General features: G+C 50.8%; 1 protein-coding gene across 1 annotated transcript; it reads left to right on the plus strand.

The window, feature by feature from the left end:
• Positions 1–1,411: 1,411 nt before the first annotated feature.
• LOC309652774 (granulocyte-macrophage colony-stimulating factor receptor subunit alpha-like) lies at positions 1,412–5,261 on the plus strand. Its single transcript, XM_082446772.1, has 3 exons — positions 1,412–3,033; positions 3,144–3,172; positions 4,614–5,261. The coding sequence occupies exons 1-3, from the start codon at positions 2,767–2,769 to the stop codon at positions 4,855–4,857; spliced, it is 540 nt and encodes a 179-aa protein (XP_082302898.1). The 5' UTR covers positions 1,412–2,766; the 3' UTR covers positions 4,858–5,261.
• Positions 5,262–16,687: the final 11,426 nt, after the last annotated feature.

A 16,687-nucleotide genomic window follows, 5' to 3' on the forward strand; every position in this document is an offset into this window, starting at 1 on the left:
CAGAGCATCTTTATGTGGCCATCACCACGAAGCCCCGTTCCTACTTACCCCACCTCGTTCCTGCCTTACTTGTCTTGGTTAAGCATCACCACCTTACGTGACAACTTTCTCCATTTTTATCATCCTTCACGTGCAAATGTAAACTCAGTAAGAACAAGACCTTTGTCCTCCTGTTCTTCTTTTTTCCTTTATCCCCAACGCCTTGGACAACACCAGCTATGGCGCAGATCTGCAATCCATCTGTGGAATTTATAAATTAAAATGCTGACTGATGCATCCCTTCCTGCCCAGCCTGTTTCCTGACAGCTGACGGAGCTTGGTCACCATCTGGGTGGAGGTCTTACTCCCTAACTCCCAGGGGTCTGGAGGGAGACGGTGCCATATTGAATCCAGGTCAAAGCAAAAGAGAGACCCCTTAGCACTTTAGAAAATCAGGGGCCCTGGAAACCTCCCATTTAGTTCTGGGTGTGGAGAAAAGGGAACCCTCCTACACTGTTGGTGGGAATGTAAATTGGTGCAGCCACTATGGAGAACAGGATGGAGGTTCCTTACAAAACTAAAAATAGAACTACTACGTGATCCAGCAATCCCACTCCAGGGCTTAGATCTGGAGAAAACCAGAATTCAAAAAGATACATGCACCCCTATGTTCATAGCAGCACTATTTACAACAGCCAGGTCATGGAAACAACTTAAATGTCCACTGACAGATGAATGGATAAAGAAGATGTGGTACATGTATACAATGGAATATTTCTCAGCCATGAAATGGAATGAAATAATGCCATTTGCAGCAACATGGATGGACCTAGAGATTATCATACTCAGTGAAGTAAGTCAGATAGAGAAAGACAGATACCGTATGATATCACTTATATGTGGAATCTAATTTTAAAAAGGGTTACAAATGAACTTATTTACAAAATAGAAATAGACTCACAGATTTTGAAAACAAACTTATTAGGAGCTTGGGATTAACATATACACACTACTATATATAAAATAGATAAGCAACAGATCAACTATGCTCCAATAAAAATGAACGTTTAAAAAAGGGGAAAAATAGATAAACAACAAGGACAACTAGAGAAAGCCCTCGCACAGAAACGGAGACCCAACACAGCCAAAAATAAATAAGTAAATAAATAAAGTAAAAAAAAAAAACAATTTCTAGAGAGGGGAGAAGACAAAGGAAGAGGGGTTTCGGCTTTGAGGAGCTGCCAAATGTGGGGAGGTAAATATTGGGGAAATTTATGGAAGATGAGGGTCATTTTAGTGAGGTTTGTTCCTTAGATTCATGCCTCTCTGGAGTGGTAAGAGTGTAGCACCAGCTCATTCTGCCTTTCCTGGTACGAGAGTTTCAAAGAGGGGACACTTTCCCAAAGAGAAATTTATGCCCAGTTTTTAGGCAAAGGGTGGGAGGCCAGAGAGGGTTTTTTTCTGGTTTTGTTGTTGTTGTTGTTGTTGTTTGTTTTGTTTTGTTTCGATCTGCTCTTTCTCAGTTGCCTGCAACTCCAAATAATCCTTATGCCAAAGTGGCCTCTTTCAGGGTGATGTATTCTGATCCCCTACAGAATCAAGGGTTCTCAGTAATCTGATTTAACAGGGTGCTTTGCCCAAACTGGGTTCCGCAGGCCGAGGAAGAGAGCTAGTCCCAAAGAGGGCAAGGTGAGGCCTGAGCAAAGTTTGATCAAGGAAGGGGGGTCCTTTGCAAACATTTCCTCCCATTCCCTAGGTTATCTTTTGGTTCTGTCGATGGTTTCCTTTGCTGTGGCAAAGCTTTTAAGTTTAGTTAGGTCCCATTTGTTTATTTTTGCTTTTGTTTCACAGTGACAGTGGCTGTTTGGAGATGTGGGGGAATGTTCTTCAAAAAACTAAAACTAGAACTACCACATGACCCAGCAATCCCACTCCTGGGCATATTTCTGGAAATATGGAATTGGAAAAGATACATGCACCCCTATTTTCATAGCGTCACTATTCACAATAGCCAAGACATGGAAGCCACCTAAGTGTCTGTAGACAGATGAATGGATAAAGAAGATGTGGTACATAATATACAATGGGATATTACTCAGCCATAAAAAAAGAACAAAATAATGCCATTTGCAGCAACGTGGGTGGACCCAGTGATGATTATACTAAGTGAAATAAGTCAGACAAAGACAAATACCATACGATATCACTTATATGTGGGATCTAAAAAATAAAACAAACTAGTGAATATAACAAAAAAGAAGCAGACTCACGAATACAGAGAACAAACTAGTGGTTTCCGGGGGGGGGCAAGATAGGGGTAGGGGATTAAGAGGTACAAACTATATGTATAAAATAAGCTACAAGGATATATTGTACAGCACAGGGAATAGAGCCAGTATTTTATAATCAGTATAAATACACTATGACCTTTAAAATTGTGAATCATGATGTTGTACACCTGAAACATACAATATTGTACATCAACTGTACCTCAATAAAAAGGAGGGGGGTACTTGTCAGGGACCCTCACCTCCTGGAACTGTCGCGGGATTGACTTGGGTCCCCAGGAGCCCGCAGCCCAGGTTGTGCGTTTATTCTCGGTGGAACGTCTTGCAGGTCACAGAAGACGACACCTACTTCTGCACATTATACAACATTATACAACGCCGGGCTGCACGGGGGCGCCGCGCTGACTGTCAATGCCGCCTCTGACGGACACGTGTTCCAGAAGTCCTGCCCTTTCATAACCCAGGTGACGTCGCCCCCTGTCGTCCCCTGACATTTCCTATGGTGACACGCATCCGTGTCGCCGGCGGGGCGCTGGGGCCGGTGGGGACGACCGTGAGGATTGGGGTGTGTGTCTTCCCAGGCAAGGAAGGTTCCAGAGCCGAGAACGTCTCCCGTGTCATCTACAACGTCCGTTTCACGAACCGCAGCTGGACGCCGGGCCCGGCCGCCCCTGCAGACGTGCGCTGTCACCTCTACAGGGGGGCCTCCCCGGAAGCGGCACGCCTGGGGGCCCGAGACCTCGCTGGGGTCGTCACGTTAAATGCTGCCCCATAGTCCAGAAATGTTTCCTCAAGGACCCGGGGGGGCACCGGTCTAAAATGTCCAAACATCCAGGAAGGAAACACCCGTCTCCTTCACCTGGCTGGTGGCTCTAGGTTCCAAAATCCTCCTCTGGTCTGAAAGTGTCAGGAAATTAGCAATTTTGTCTTTTTTTTTTTTTACATTGGAGTAGAGTTGATTTACAACGTTGTGTTAGTTTCAGGTGTACAGCAAAGTGATTCAGTTATCCATACACACATATATATTTTCTTTTCAGATTCTTTTCCATTATGGGTTCTTATAGGATATTGAGTAGAGTTCCCTGTGCTACACAGTAGGTCCTTGTTTATCTATCGTATATATAGTCATGTGTATCTGTTAATCCCAAACTCCTAATTTATCCCTCCCTCCCCCGCTTTCCCCTTTGGTAACCCTAAGTCTGTTTTCTGTGTCTGTGAGTCTGTTTCTGCTTTGTAAATAAGTTCATTTGTATTATTTTTTCAATTCCACATGTAAGTGATATCATATACTGTTTATCTTTCTCTGACTTATTTCACTTAGTATGACCATCTCTAGGTCCATCCTTGTTGCTGCAAATGGCATTATTTCATTCTTTTTTATGGCTGAGTAATATTCCATTGTATATATGTACCACATCTTCTTTATCCACTCCTGTCAAAGGACATTTAGGTTATTTCCACGTCTTGGCTATTGTGAATAGTGCTACAGTGAACATTGGGGTGTAAGTACCTTTTCCAATTAGTGTTTTTGTTTTTTTCAGATAAATACCAGAGTGGGATTGCTGGATCACACGGTAGCTCTATTTTTAGTATTTTTGAGAAACCTCCATCCTGTTCTCCATAGATGCTGCACCAATTCACATTCCCACCAACAGTGCAGGAGGGTTCCCTTTTCTCCACGCCCTCTCCAGTGTCTATTATGTATAGACTTTTTGATGATGGAGCAGTTTTATCCTCAGACTGTGAATGGGATGGGTTTTAGCCACTTTGCTCTATAAAAGGGTGACATTCCTCCCCATCTTTGCAATCTCTTTGGTTGCCTTCTGGTTTCACACTGAGTCAATGATAAAATTGTCTCCTTTTCAGAAGGGTTTTCTGGGTTGGAGGGATATTTTGTTTTTTTTGTTTTTTTTAAATTTTATTTTGGTATATTTCACTATACAGAATTTTTAATTAATTAATTAATTTATTTATTTAGGGCTGCGTTGGGTCTTCGTTGCTGCGCGCGGGCTTTCTCTAGTTGCGGCAAGCGGGGGCTACTCTTTTTTGCGGTGCGCGGGCTTCTCATTGCAGTGGCTTCTCTTGTTGCAGAGCACGGGCTCTAGGCGCACGGGCTTCAGTAATTGTAGCACGTGGGCTCAGTAGTTGTGGCGCACGGGCTTTGTTGCTCCGCGGCACGTGGGATCTTCCTGGACCACAGCTCAAACCTGTGTCTCCTGCATTGGCAGGTGGGTTCTTAACCACTGTGCCACCAGGGAAGCCCAAGATTTTGGGTTTGATGCGCCCCCCCCCCAAGAGGATGCATGCTCCTCCCACCGTTCCTTGATGCCCTTTTGGAAATTACAGGCATGGAAACATGTCCGAGTGTGGCTGGTACATCCTTGACTCGGCGGGTACACGTGTGGGATGCCATTTTGATGAGCTAGGCAAACCCCAGAGAACAGACAGTTACTTTTTCCTGGTGAACGGAACCAGCAATGACACGGACATCCAGTTTTTGGACTTTCCTCCCTTTAAAGCCCCTGAAATGGGTAAGACAATTGCTCCCTTTGTATTCTTCTGCCCCTCTGTGAGCCGTCTGATGGACTGAGTTTTCGTTTGAACCAAGGCTCTGTAGGACCAGGTAATGGGTCCCCGACTGGCCTCAGCAAGATGCAGGGTGTAGATTCGGGGTCTGGGAAATATGCAGAGAGGAAGGCAGGGTGTTAGAACTCTCCCTTGGGGTGCAATGCTTATGTTTGTGTCACACATGAAATATGTGAAATACAATGGATTCTCATTATTTGTGGTAGTGATGTTCTGGAAATTCCCCCTGCAAACCCAGAATTAGCAAGTACTGATTCATCACTCCAAGGGGAAACACAGGGTTAGCCTCTGGTCACAGCATTTTCATCAGCTTATCTAATGCATGTATTTTCTCCATAAGGTACATCAAAGTCTTCCTGTGCTTAGGAATGCAAGGGAAGGAAAACCCTCTTCCTCTAACCTCTTAGGTTCTGCAATAGGGGCTTGCAAATTAAATTGGCAAATGATAACCATAAGAAAAAGATACAAATCTAATTTTAGGTTTTACATGCACAGTGTGTGTGTGTGTGTGGGGGGTCTATAGAAAAGAAATGACCCCCCTGCGTGAGAAGTGATTAGACTTAGGGACATATATACCATTTTAATAGAGAGTAATAAATTGTGCACACATGACTAAACAAAGGAAAGGGGTTTTGAACGTCTAGAGGGGGTAAATATATGTGGAAACTCATGGATGATAAGACTATTTTAGTAAGGTTTGTGCAGATTCATCTGGGGGCTGATTTTCCATCATTTTCATGGTCATAAAACTTCCCCATGGAACTTCTCATTTCTCAGAAGTTTCTGCTTTTTTCCCAGTTAAGGGAAGCCATGGAATGAGTTCTTTCTGCATCTGTTGATTCTCACTTGAGTTCAGGTCTAAATAACCCCCCTTGCCAAAGTGTCCTATTTTGGGGTGTCATTGTGATCCCTTTCCGGAACACCAGCCAGCACTTGAGTGCTACACTTGGGGGCAATTTTAGACAGTGACAGTAGGAATGTAAAGCAAAACAGTGCAAAATACACAGCCCTTGACAGACCCCCAAAACGGCACCTGTTTGCTATGCTGCACCTCAGCTGAGAACACACACGTCCGGGTGACGCACATTTTTTGCCACGTTTTGGCAAATAACTGCCAGAGGACCCAAGGTGTTGGTTTGGGGGTTTCAGAGAAGTTTTAGGGAGTAGGCAAATTTGTGCAGATTTGGAATCTGTCAATAAACAAGATGTGCTAGGTAGCAAAGGCATCCTCTCCAGGCTGACCTGTGTCCACCAGACTTGAGGCAGGGAAGGGGCCTGGTGCCCAGGGAGGGGGGATTTTGTTCATGGTGTGAGGTGGGGGTCTTTGAGAACTGAGCACGGTAACTGGTACCTCTGCTCCCTTAGTCTTCCGGGGACCCTCCAGTCCTGAGCTTGGGCGATTGCGTGTAAGAATTTCATTTGCATTCCTGCATCAGAGGATGGGGCTTCTGGAAACCATACAGTAAGTCCTCTACATTACGAAACTTCAAGTTGCGAACTTTGAAAGATGCGAACGTGCGTTCGCATGTCCAATCACATAAGTTAACTCAGGCGTCTGGCGTTGTCTGTAAAAGTTGGGTACCTACGCTGACTTTGTTGGACTTAGGAGTGCGCTCACGGGACAGGACTCGTCTGTACGTAGTGGACTTGCTGTACTTCTGGGAGACACTTCATTCTCCACGGTGTCTGGTTCTGGATAAACCATCTATCTGGTGGATTGGTCGGCATGTTTTCCTAAAGCTGGGCACTCCAGTACGACACCAAGTCAAGCTGTTTGGTTGGTCCGTGTAGATGCTGGATGCCTTTAGCTCCCCGGGGTTGTAGGTGTCCCAGAGGAGGTGAGGGATGCGGTCGAAGCACGTTTTGCCCTGCCGGCATCTCTGCCTGGCGCTCCAGCAATTCTGCACCATGGAAGGCAGAGGGCGGGGACCCAGCCAGGACGGTTGCGTGCGCCAGCCACGGAAGGGACAGCCCGAGATGCACGCTCAGCTGACCGGAGGTCTTGCTTCCCAGGCCGCGGGCTTTCTTCTCTTTTATGCAAAAAAAATGAAATGGAACCAGTTACTATGAAGGTGTTTCGGGTAACTCTCATCCACTTGATTTCTGTGCGTTGCAGATGTAGATAGAATCTGTTTCCCGTTTGCATCTCTTCTCAGAAAAGTATAACCCGCCAGCAAACATCACGACTGAGTACCATGGATCGTATTACATTATCCGCTGGGATAATCCCGAGATTAGATTTAGCATGTCGAAGAACAGCGTCTTGTGTCATGAAGTGGACATCCAGAGAAAGGTAAGAACCCCAGACCTTCATGAAGAGCCATGAACTTTCTCTCCTCCTTTTCTCCCGATTTGGGGTACAACCCTCACTCATGAGAAGGCAGCTCTTTGCTCCACAGGTTTCTTCTGTGTTTCCCCCTTTACCGTCTCTTTGCCCCGAATATGCTGCTCATTCCTTTTTGATGACTTCACTTATCTTGTTTCTTTTGTCATCGAAAGACCGAAGACATTGTCGTACCTAGCAAACTGGTTTGCCTCGCCCAGGGTTGTAAAGATTGCGCTTTGTTTTTTTTTTTTTGATGCTGAGGGTTTTGTACTTTTACCTCTTACCTTTAGGGTTTTCATCCGCATTTGCTTTCTTCAGAAAGCAAGTTCCCTCAGGGCAGGGGCCCTGTCAAAAAAGGCAACGTTTATTCCTATCCGTATGGAGTGCACAAAAGAAGTCACTCTTCAGTAGCTGAACTTAGGGACTTTTCTTCCTAAATGAATAGGGGAAAGGAAAGAAGGGAGAAGAGGCGTCAATGGGGGAAAAAAAAAGGGTTTCTTTCAAACCCGGGTCCATGGCAGTGAAAGCACCGCGTCCTAACCACTGGCCCGCCAGGGAATGTCCTACAGATGGGGGTATCTTTAGGAAAGACAGATGGGTTTCTAGGAGAACAAATGGTGCATAAAAGTCTGTGATAATGTTTGTTTATGCCGGTAGGAGTGGTACTTTCTTCAAGGTCATAAAACTTCCCTGGAGACAGAATTTATGATGGTTTCACCTCTTTCCTGGGAGTGAAGTCTCCCCAGAGGGAATTTAAGGCATGCCTCACTCCCAGAAGTTTTTGCTTTCAGTTGGATAAGAGAGACTCCGAGAAGCCTTTTTCCCTGCATCTGTTGAATCCCAAATATCTTCCGCTTAAAATAATTTCATACCCATCCTGGGGTTCCGAGGGGGTTCCCACATTTGCAGACAATGCTGAGAAGAGAGCCACTTACCATCTTTCCTTTGTTCTGTCTTTACAGGGCAGCCTCTCTAAGAGAGACCCCGTAAGTACCCCTTCCTTTCTCTGCAGCCTCCCTGCTTGGGTCATAGATGCCCAAAGTTGAGCCCTCAGCGGGCAGCAGGCTTAGCTCAGCCCCGGGTCCCACTGAGACCCTTTAGGGGTCACCGGGCTTTGTCTCCGATGGTGAAGCTGTGATTTCCCGAATGCCTCTGACTCAGCTCAAGGAGCCAGTTGTCACCCACCCCGAGGAGAGAGCAACGTCCTTCCTCCTCATGGAGCTCCTGACACCTTCTCAGTACACAGTGTAGTGACCTGAAAGCGTCCCCCCAAAAGTCATGTCCACCCAGAACCACAGAATGGGACTTTATTTGGAAGCAGGGTCTTTGCAGATGTGATGAAGTGAAGGATCTGTCCCCTGTGTAGAAAGAATCAGAATAACCCCAACCTCACTTCTCAAGGGCATGGGGACCCTGCCCGAGACGAGGGCACAGACGGACAGCTGTGAGACCCAGATGCAAGACGGCAAAGCCCCTTAGGGTCCCGCCACTGCCGGTTGGGGGTGGGGGGAATATGGTCCGAGGAGGCGGGTCCCACGTGTCCGCCCCGTGTCAGGATGTGCACACCCTCCGCCTTCTCCCTGTTCCCAGCCCGGCGTTTGTCACCGAAGTCCATCACAAGATCCTCTTTTCTTTTAAAGGTTTTCCAAAGAGGAGGAGATAAAAATGAGTACCGAATGCCCGATTCTGCCGTGATGGGAGAGCACACCGTCCGCATGCGGGTGAAGCGCGGGTCCTGCAAAATCTGGAGTGAATGGTGCTCCACGCAGCATTTCGGTGAGTCTCGGGGGAACGCCCGTGGCCGCCGATGCCCGGCCAGGAGGGAGGGAAGCAGGGGCCCTTCCTTGGAATCCTACCGCTCGACCCCCCCTTTTTCTGTTTTTTTTTGGCAGTTTCTCTTTTATTTCAAATAGTTTCACCTTCATTAAGAGCTTACAAACGGTCGGGTGTATGCCTTATCTCATTTAATCTCCATTTTGCAAGGAGGTAACTGTAAGTGCAATTTTAATGTTTGCTCTATAAATTAAAAACTTGCACATTAATAATGGAACTGTTAAAAGATTATGTGTTCCTGGAAACCATTCTCCTATAGAATGGTAACAGTACAGAGGTTGGTTGGTAGGAAAGAATCTTCTGTAACTTAGAAGGACCCTGTCATTGGATGTAGGGCCACCCTCATCCAGGAGGACCTCATCACAGATCCTTCACTGCATCACGTCTGCAAAGACCCTCTTTCCAAACAAGGTCCCGTTCTCAGGGTATAGGATGGGGACACGTCTTTACGGGGGTCTACTGAGCCAACTGCAGGGCCCCTCCCAGCAGAGGGGCCCCAGGGTGGGTCCCGCAAGCTCTCTGATTAAACACACCATCTGCAGCCTGTCCTGCGGCCCTGGGCCCCCTCCTGTGTTTCTGGGGTCACCCTATGGGGCGGGCCCCTCCCAGCTGCAACCACAAGGACACAAGCTGCTCTGGGTCACTCCTGCCTCAGTCTCACTGGGGTGTCCCTGAGGCTCTGGCTGCCGGTCACCCCCCCACCCCAGGGATGTCACCCTTGTGGGGTCAGCCAGGGTGTCCCCACTTCTCTCCCCACATGGGGGGGCTCTGTCTGACCTCCAGAGTGCCTCCCTCCTTCAGGGGGCCGGGAGGGGTATCACAAAGTGAGTTGCCTGAAAATCTGGCAGCTGCCATCTGTCAGCACGGTTGGCTTGGCTCCTGGCAGGAAATGCCAAGGGTTGGCCCCGTAAGCTCAAGGTCGGCAGACCCACAGGGCACCTCATGCAGCCTCAAGCCTGCCCTGTAGGACCAGCAGAAAACCCACAAGGTCAGGATCCACCCACTCCCTCCTCCAGGGGTCCCTCGGGATTCATTGGGAGCCAACAGGGCATGAGCTCTAAGTATGCACCTGCTGAATGCCTAAAAGACATACAGGCTGCCCCACCCCTTCCCCAGAGAGGAGCTACCAAATCCATGTTTGAGCCTCCTTCCCCGTAGGCAGTGGGTTCATGGCTTGCAGAAGGGTTCCAGGCTACACGAGTCAAGTCAGAGTTCCCCCAGAAAAGCCTCATTTGCAATTAAAACAGAAACAACACACACACACACACACACACACACCCCTTTCTCTCATCCTTGACATTTCACAATTACACATTCATTCCTTTGGCTATGTAGTGCAGTATTGAAAGTTAATCTCCACTGAGAAGGAAGGCATTGTGTGGTATTAGCTGTGCCCTCGTGAAAATGTAATTGGTGGGTCCTCTCTTGTGAGCAGCAGGGTGGGAAAGATGGGGACAGTGAAAAGGGGTGGGGTGGGGTGGGACAGGATCCCAGAAGAATCGATTCTTCACTGCCAAGAGTCCCACCTTCCTCAGGCCCCTGTGTCTGGAAGTTCTCTCCTCCTCTGCTCAGCCCTGCTTCCCCCACCCCATAGTCTGATAACGGGTTCGTGGCCGATGTGTGCAAACCTGACCACCCGGTCACTCCTGACCCTCTGTGCCTCTGCCCCATCAGGTTTCCCAGAGAAGAATTTCCTTGTGGTCCTGATCTGGCTGGTGGTAGGGCAGCGGTTTTGTCCAGCATGGGCCTGAAGTTCCTCTGTAAAAGGGAACACCCGCCCCCCCCCAAAAAAAACTCGAGAACAGCATGACGGAGGCCACACACAAAAGGGCCCACGCCTGTCACACCGTGCACGCAGAATGGCCAGAAACGCAGACTCAAAAAGCAGATTTGAGGTTGCTTAGGGCAGAGGGAGGGGAATGAGGGCAGGGAGCGTCTGCTGCCTGAGCCCCATACGTGGCCCTATATCTGCACTGGTTCTCTCTTGATGGCCGGGTCAGGGGGGAGTTTGACTTTCCCGTGTGCTTGCGGGCTTCACGCTTCCTGCAAAAGGCAGTCATTATTTTGTGCCCGAAAGAATAAACTTTAAAAGGAGATTAGGATTGACATAAATACGGTACCATGGGTAAAACAGATAGCCAGTGGGAACCTGCTGTGTAGCACAGGAAGCTCAGCTCGGTGCTCTGTGATGACCTAGGTGGGTGGGATGGGGGAGGGGGGATGGAAGGAAGGGCCCAGAGGGAGGGGATATAGGTATACGTATAGCTGAATCACTTCATTGTACAGCAGAGACTAGCACACCATGGTAAAGCTATTATACGCCAATAAAAAATGAATAAATTAGTTTATTGATTAAAAAGAAGAGGCTTTCAAGAAAGAGGCAAAGCCAGGGGTCTCTGCAGAGAGCACACGCGTGTCCGGAAGACGGGTCCTGAGGACGCCGCCGGGCAAAGGGACTGTGAGCTCAGTACCGGTTAGGGGCTGCCCCTGGTGTCACAATTCGGAACCACCTTCTGGCTGACCGTCCAGGCACAGGTGATGGAGGCCGGCTATGGTCACAGCCACCACACGGGGGCAGCGGTGAGCGGCCCGCCCATTTCCCGGCCCCTGTTTCTCAGCTTCCCAGGCACAGAGCGGGGTGGTCTCTGGCCCGAGGGGTCGACTCAGGGCGGTGGCATCAGCCCCGGCTGCAGATGCAGGCTCTGTCCCCTTTGCCGGCTGGCTCGCCACACCTGTGCAGGATGTGTTGAATGCCAGGTGGCCACCTGGAGAGTCTGGAGCGTGGGCATCCCTAGGAGGCCACCCAGGCAGGGGGCTGTGGGCGTGTGGAGGAAGGTGGGGGGCATCCCATGTCCGCTGCGGACATCGTCTGTGGACCGTTGCATACACAAGGACCCAAATCATTGGTGGAGCGTCTTGGGGTTTTCCTATAGCATGCAGCCCTGGGGGACATCTGGAGAGACTTGGGGAGTCCTGGGGGGGCTTGGGAATGTGTAGGGCCCTCAGGGTCTCCGTGTGGGGGGTGAGAGTGCTTTGGAACCAGACGGAGGTGATGGTTGCAGAACATTGTGAATGTGCTAAATGCCCTCAAACTGTGCACTTAGCATGAATTCCACAGCTTGTGAGTTAAACGTCAATAAAGCTGTTTTTAAAAAAGAAAAGAACGAACACATCATGGTCATCTTCATCTCCGAGATGCCTGCAATCCAAGAGGAGGGATGGGTCTTCGCCGTCTCCTGGGGGCAGACAGACAGACAGCCTCCGACTTAGGACAGAGGCCCCCATCCTTGCTGTCACACTACCATGTGCAGAGTTTGGAGCTGGCATCTGTGCTCCGCCCTGACCCTCCCCTGTCCGGGTGTGACCTCTTTCCCTTTCAGGGAAAACCGTTTATAATAAGTAAAGAAAACAAAAAATCGCCTGGATGTTTATTCACGGATTTGTATGAATGCAATGGTGTGGGCTGTGTAGAAATTGTAAGAGGAGACGTAGATTCATTTCTGCGCCTAAGGAAAGATATTCGTGGTGTATTTTTCGTAAAATTAAAAAGTGACAGAACTTCTCTGGTGGCGCAGTGGTTAAGAATCCGCCTGCCAGTGAAGGGGACACGGGTTCGAGCCCTGGTCCGGGAAGATCCCACATGCCGTGGAGCAGCTAAGCCCGTGCGCCACAACTACTGAGCCTGCACTCTAGAGCCCGCGAGCCACAACTACTGAGCCTGCGTGCTGCAACTACTGAAGCCCGTGTGCCACAACTAGTGAGCCTGCACTCTAGAGCCCGCGAGCCACAACTACTGAGCCTGCGTGCTGCAACTACTGAAGCCCGTGTGCCTAGAGCCCGTGCTCCGCAACAAGAGAAGCCACCACAATGAGAAGCGCACGCACCGCAACAAAGAGTAGCCCTCGCTCACTGCAACTAGAGAAAGCCCACGTGCAGCAGCGAAGACCCAACGCAGACAAAAATAAATAATAAATAAATAAATTTATTTTAAAAAAAATGAGCGAAGGCATTGAGGAAAATAATCACAAAACGCCCCCCAAGGTGGCCAGCATGGGGCACCCCCAAAACTCGATATGAACCACAAAGACACCTGTCTCCCTGCCCGTCTTCCAGCCACGGGGGGAAGAAGGACAAAGGGAGTACAGAAAACGCCCAGCTGAGGTCAGTTCTCTTCGGTGGCATGTCTCTACAACCCCACATTAAATATCCGGGCTGGGTCCGTCCACGCGCAGAAGAGACCCGTCTCCCCGGCGGGGCTCGCTCAGGCTGTCGTCCAGCGAAGCAAACAGCAGAGTCGCGCCCCAGACACAGAGGGAGATGCCCGCTCCGACTTCCTGGGACGCCCTGAGCCCATGCGAAGTCAACACTACGGGCGTTTCACAAAAGGCCACGGCCGCTGATAAGGAAGATTTCACTTAGAAACTTCCATGTTTGGGCTTGGGCCAGAGCTAAGAAGGCGCCTCTTTCGAAAGACGTGCGGTGCTTCAGAGAAAATAGAAAGGATGAGGTCTAAGTGGAGGAAACGCTCGTTATCGCTGTGGCCGAGGAAACCGTGACCCCAAGATACCCTGTGTCATCACCCCAGAGAGCCTCTGGCCAAGGCGCCGCCTGAGACACCCTGGACCCGGAAAGACGGGCTTCTCGTGGGAGCATCAGCTCCCGCTACGGATGGGCTTGGCCCCCGGCAGACTCTTATTTACACGGGTGGATTTACAATAAAAATCAGAACCTGGCAAGTCAGCCCAAGCCGGGGTTGGCCACCGGCAGGTTCCAGAGCGGACCTGTGCCCCAGTGGGACAGGGACCCAGTGGGAAGGGTGAGTTTGCTCCCTGGCATGGGGCCGGGGACCCGGGCGGGTTTCAGGAGGCCAGAGGGAGGGGCTGGGGGTGCATGGTGAGCGTCAGGAGAAAAGAGTTCTTTTTTACAGCACAGTCCAGGGCGGCTCGAACAACCACAGACTGAGGGCCTAAAACCACAGGCATCCACCCTCCCCCATCCTGGAGACCGGACGCCTGAGGTCAAGGTGTCCCAGGGCCCTGCTCCCTCCGGAGGGTCCAGGGGAGGGTCCTTCCCGCCTCTTCCAGCTTCTGGGGGCTCCAGGCGTCCCTGGGCTTGTGGCCGCCTCCCTCCCGTCTCTGCCTCTGTCTTCCTGGGGCTTCTCCTGTGTGTCTGGGTCTCTCCTCTTCTGTGTCTTAGAAGGACCCTGTCTTGGATGTAGGGCCACCCTCCTCCAGGGGGACCTCATCTCAGACCCTTCCCTTCACCACGTCTGCAAAGACCCTGTTTCCACATAAGGTCCCGTTCTGAGGCTCTAAGGGATGCGAATTTGGAGAGGACCATTCACTGAGTACAGTTATTAAAAAGTGCAGCAAAGATCCACACCCCCAGCGGACGGGGAGCTGGTGGTCCCTACGTGCCGGGTCCCCCAGAAGCAGCAGCTGGGAGGACAGGTCTGCGGGTCCCCGGGGACGCAGAGGGCACAGCTCACCCGCGCCGTGTCCGCAGCGCCAGGCGCAAGGCGTGTCCCCTCCTCCAGGAAGGACGCCCCGCCCCCACGGCCGGAAGCGCTTTTGCTGGGAAAGGTCAGGAGGGAAGCCTCTCCTCTCGGGAGAAGCCCGCAGGAAGCGGTCGGGTCGCGGGGCCCAGGCTGGCCTGACCCCGAGGGCAAGGCCAGCTTCGTGCCGGGAAGTGGCCCTGGAGGGTCTCTGGGGACCTCAGAGCGCACGGGGTACCCTGTATCGCAGCCTGCGAATTTCTTTTTTTTTCTTTAATATTTATTTATTTACTTATTTATTTGGCTGCGTCGGGTCTTAGTTGCGGCCCGCCTGTGGGATCTTAGTTCCCTGACCAGGGATCGAACCCGGGCCCCCTGCCCTGGGAGCGCGGAGTCTTAGCCACCGGACGGCCCTGGCTTCCTCGAAGGTCGTGCTCTCGGACCAGGTGATGACCACCTACGTATGGAGAACACGTGCAAAATCGAGACACTGCCGGTTTGGGGGGGGGGGAGAGCGGGGGGAGGGGGGAGAGCGGGGCGGGGGGAGAGCGGGGTTGGGGGGGGGACGACTCCCCGGAGACATGAATTTCTCTCTGCACGTTTTTCTGGACGGAAGACTAGATACAAGTCTCCCCGTGAGAGAGAGGTTCCTGAAACGCTTCAGAGCAGGGGTGGGTGTTGGCGTCTAAACCAGAGTGGATTTGAAGTGGGTCCGGGGCCCTCCAGGGGGTGGGGATGGTGGCCCCAGGAAGGTCAGGTTCTGCCCTCAGGATGGACCCGCTGGACACAACAGGGTGTGTGAGACACAGGCCCCAGGGTGCCGGGCTGAACCCCGCCGGATATACGCGTGTGTCTGTAGTGACAGACAGACAGACGGAACGTTTTCCCTTAAATAAATAAAACACACATTTAATATTTAATGCATACGAATGTACTTATACGCCAAGGTTAATCAATAGACACTAATGCTATGTAACATTGATGCAAACATTAATGTACACCATGTAAGCCATACGTTAATGGACCTATATGAGTCTAATAATATGCTATATACATGTAGTCTCTTTTTTATTTAGTTACTATTTACTTTTAAAGTTTTTCTTTTATTTTGGAGTATAGTTGATTACCAGTGTTGTGTTTGTTTCAGGTGTGCAGCAAAGTGATTCAGTTTTATATATATATATATATATTTTTTTTTTTTTTCCAGATTCTTTTCCAATTACAAGTTATTACAAGATACTGAATAGAGTTCCCTGTGCTACACGGTAGGTCCTTGTTGGTTATCCATCCTATGTATAGCCCTGTGTACATATATTCTCTTAAATATGTGAGCCTCCTTTGATATAAGGTGGTCCTGCAACTATTTCATCGTAGAATCAGAGTCACTAGTATTGGTAGCATTTTACGGTGGTGTTTGGAGGTCATGTAGCAAACGCGGCATCTCATCGCCAAACCCTGCCTCATGAACGTTGCTGGGAGGATGGGAAGCCCGGGCCCCTGGATGCTAAGGATGGGAGCCCATCACTTTTATGCCCACGGGGCGCTCGAAGCTCTGTGCCGTGGCCTGCGTTCTGGGTACGCGGGTCCAGCTGGACGCCGCGTGGGAAGGGGGTTTAGGGGCTGCGTTTCTGGGCGGTGACCGTGGCCACAGGGAGGCAGCCCCCCGGGAACTGACCCACTGCATCCCGCGGGGGGCGTCCAGCCCCTCGGCAGGTCCCTAGGAGCCACCCGTCGGCCGGCAGCCCAGAGAGAGAGCGGCCGTGGGCCGTCGTCTGCCGTCCATGCGGCCACGGGTTTCCTGGGGCGGAGGCACTGCTGGTCCTGCCCTCCTCGTCGAGCCGGCCGTGCCCCCGGGGGCCGCGTGGCAGGTGCCAGGCGCTGGCTGGACGGGCTGCTATTCTGGTCTCTCCCGGCCCAGCTGCTCCGTGCCCTGGCCTCGCCTACTCCCTTTCCCGTTTCCCCATTTCTGTTCCCCGTAGCTCCTTCCCCACATCGCGGGCTGGATTCCAGGCGCACAACTCACGCTCTCCCGCCGCCAGCCCCCGGGTGTGTGTGGGCTTTTCTGAAATTAGTCATTGCTTGTCTGATGGCACTAAACCGCTGATGGGGACGGAGCCGGGGTCCCCGGAGTGGGCGGCCGAGGGGTCTGCGGTCCCACGGAGGGAGACTGCTCAGCACACA

This window comes from Balaenoptera physalus (genome assembly GCF_965194825.1).
Source record: "Balaenoptera physalus genome assembly, chromosome: X".
In the NCBI taxonomy this organism is placed as follows: Eukaryota; Metazoa; Chordata; class Mammalia; order Artiodactyla; family Balaenopteridae; genus Balaenoptera; species Balaenoptera physalus.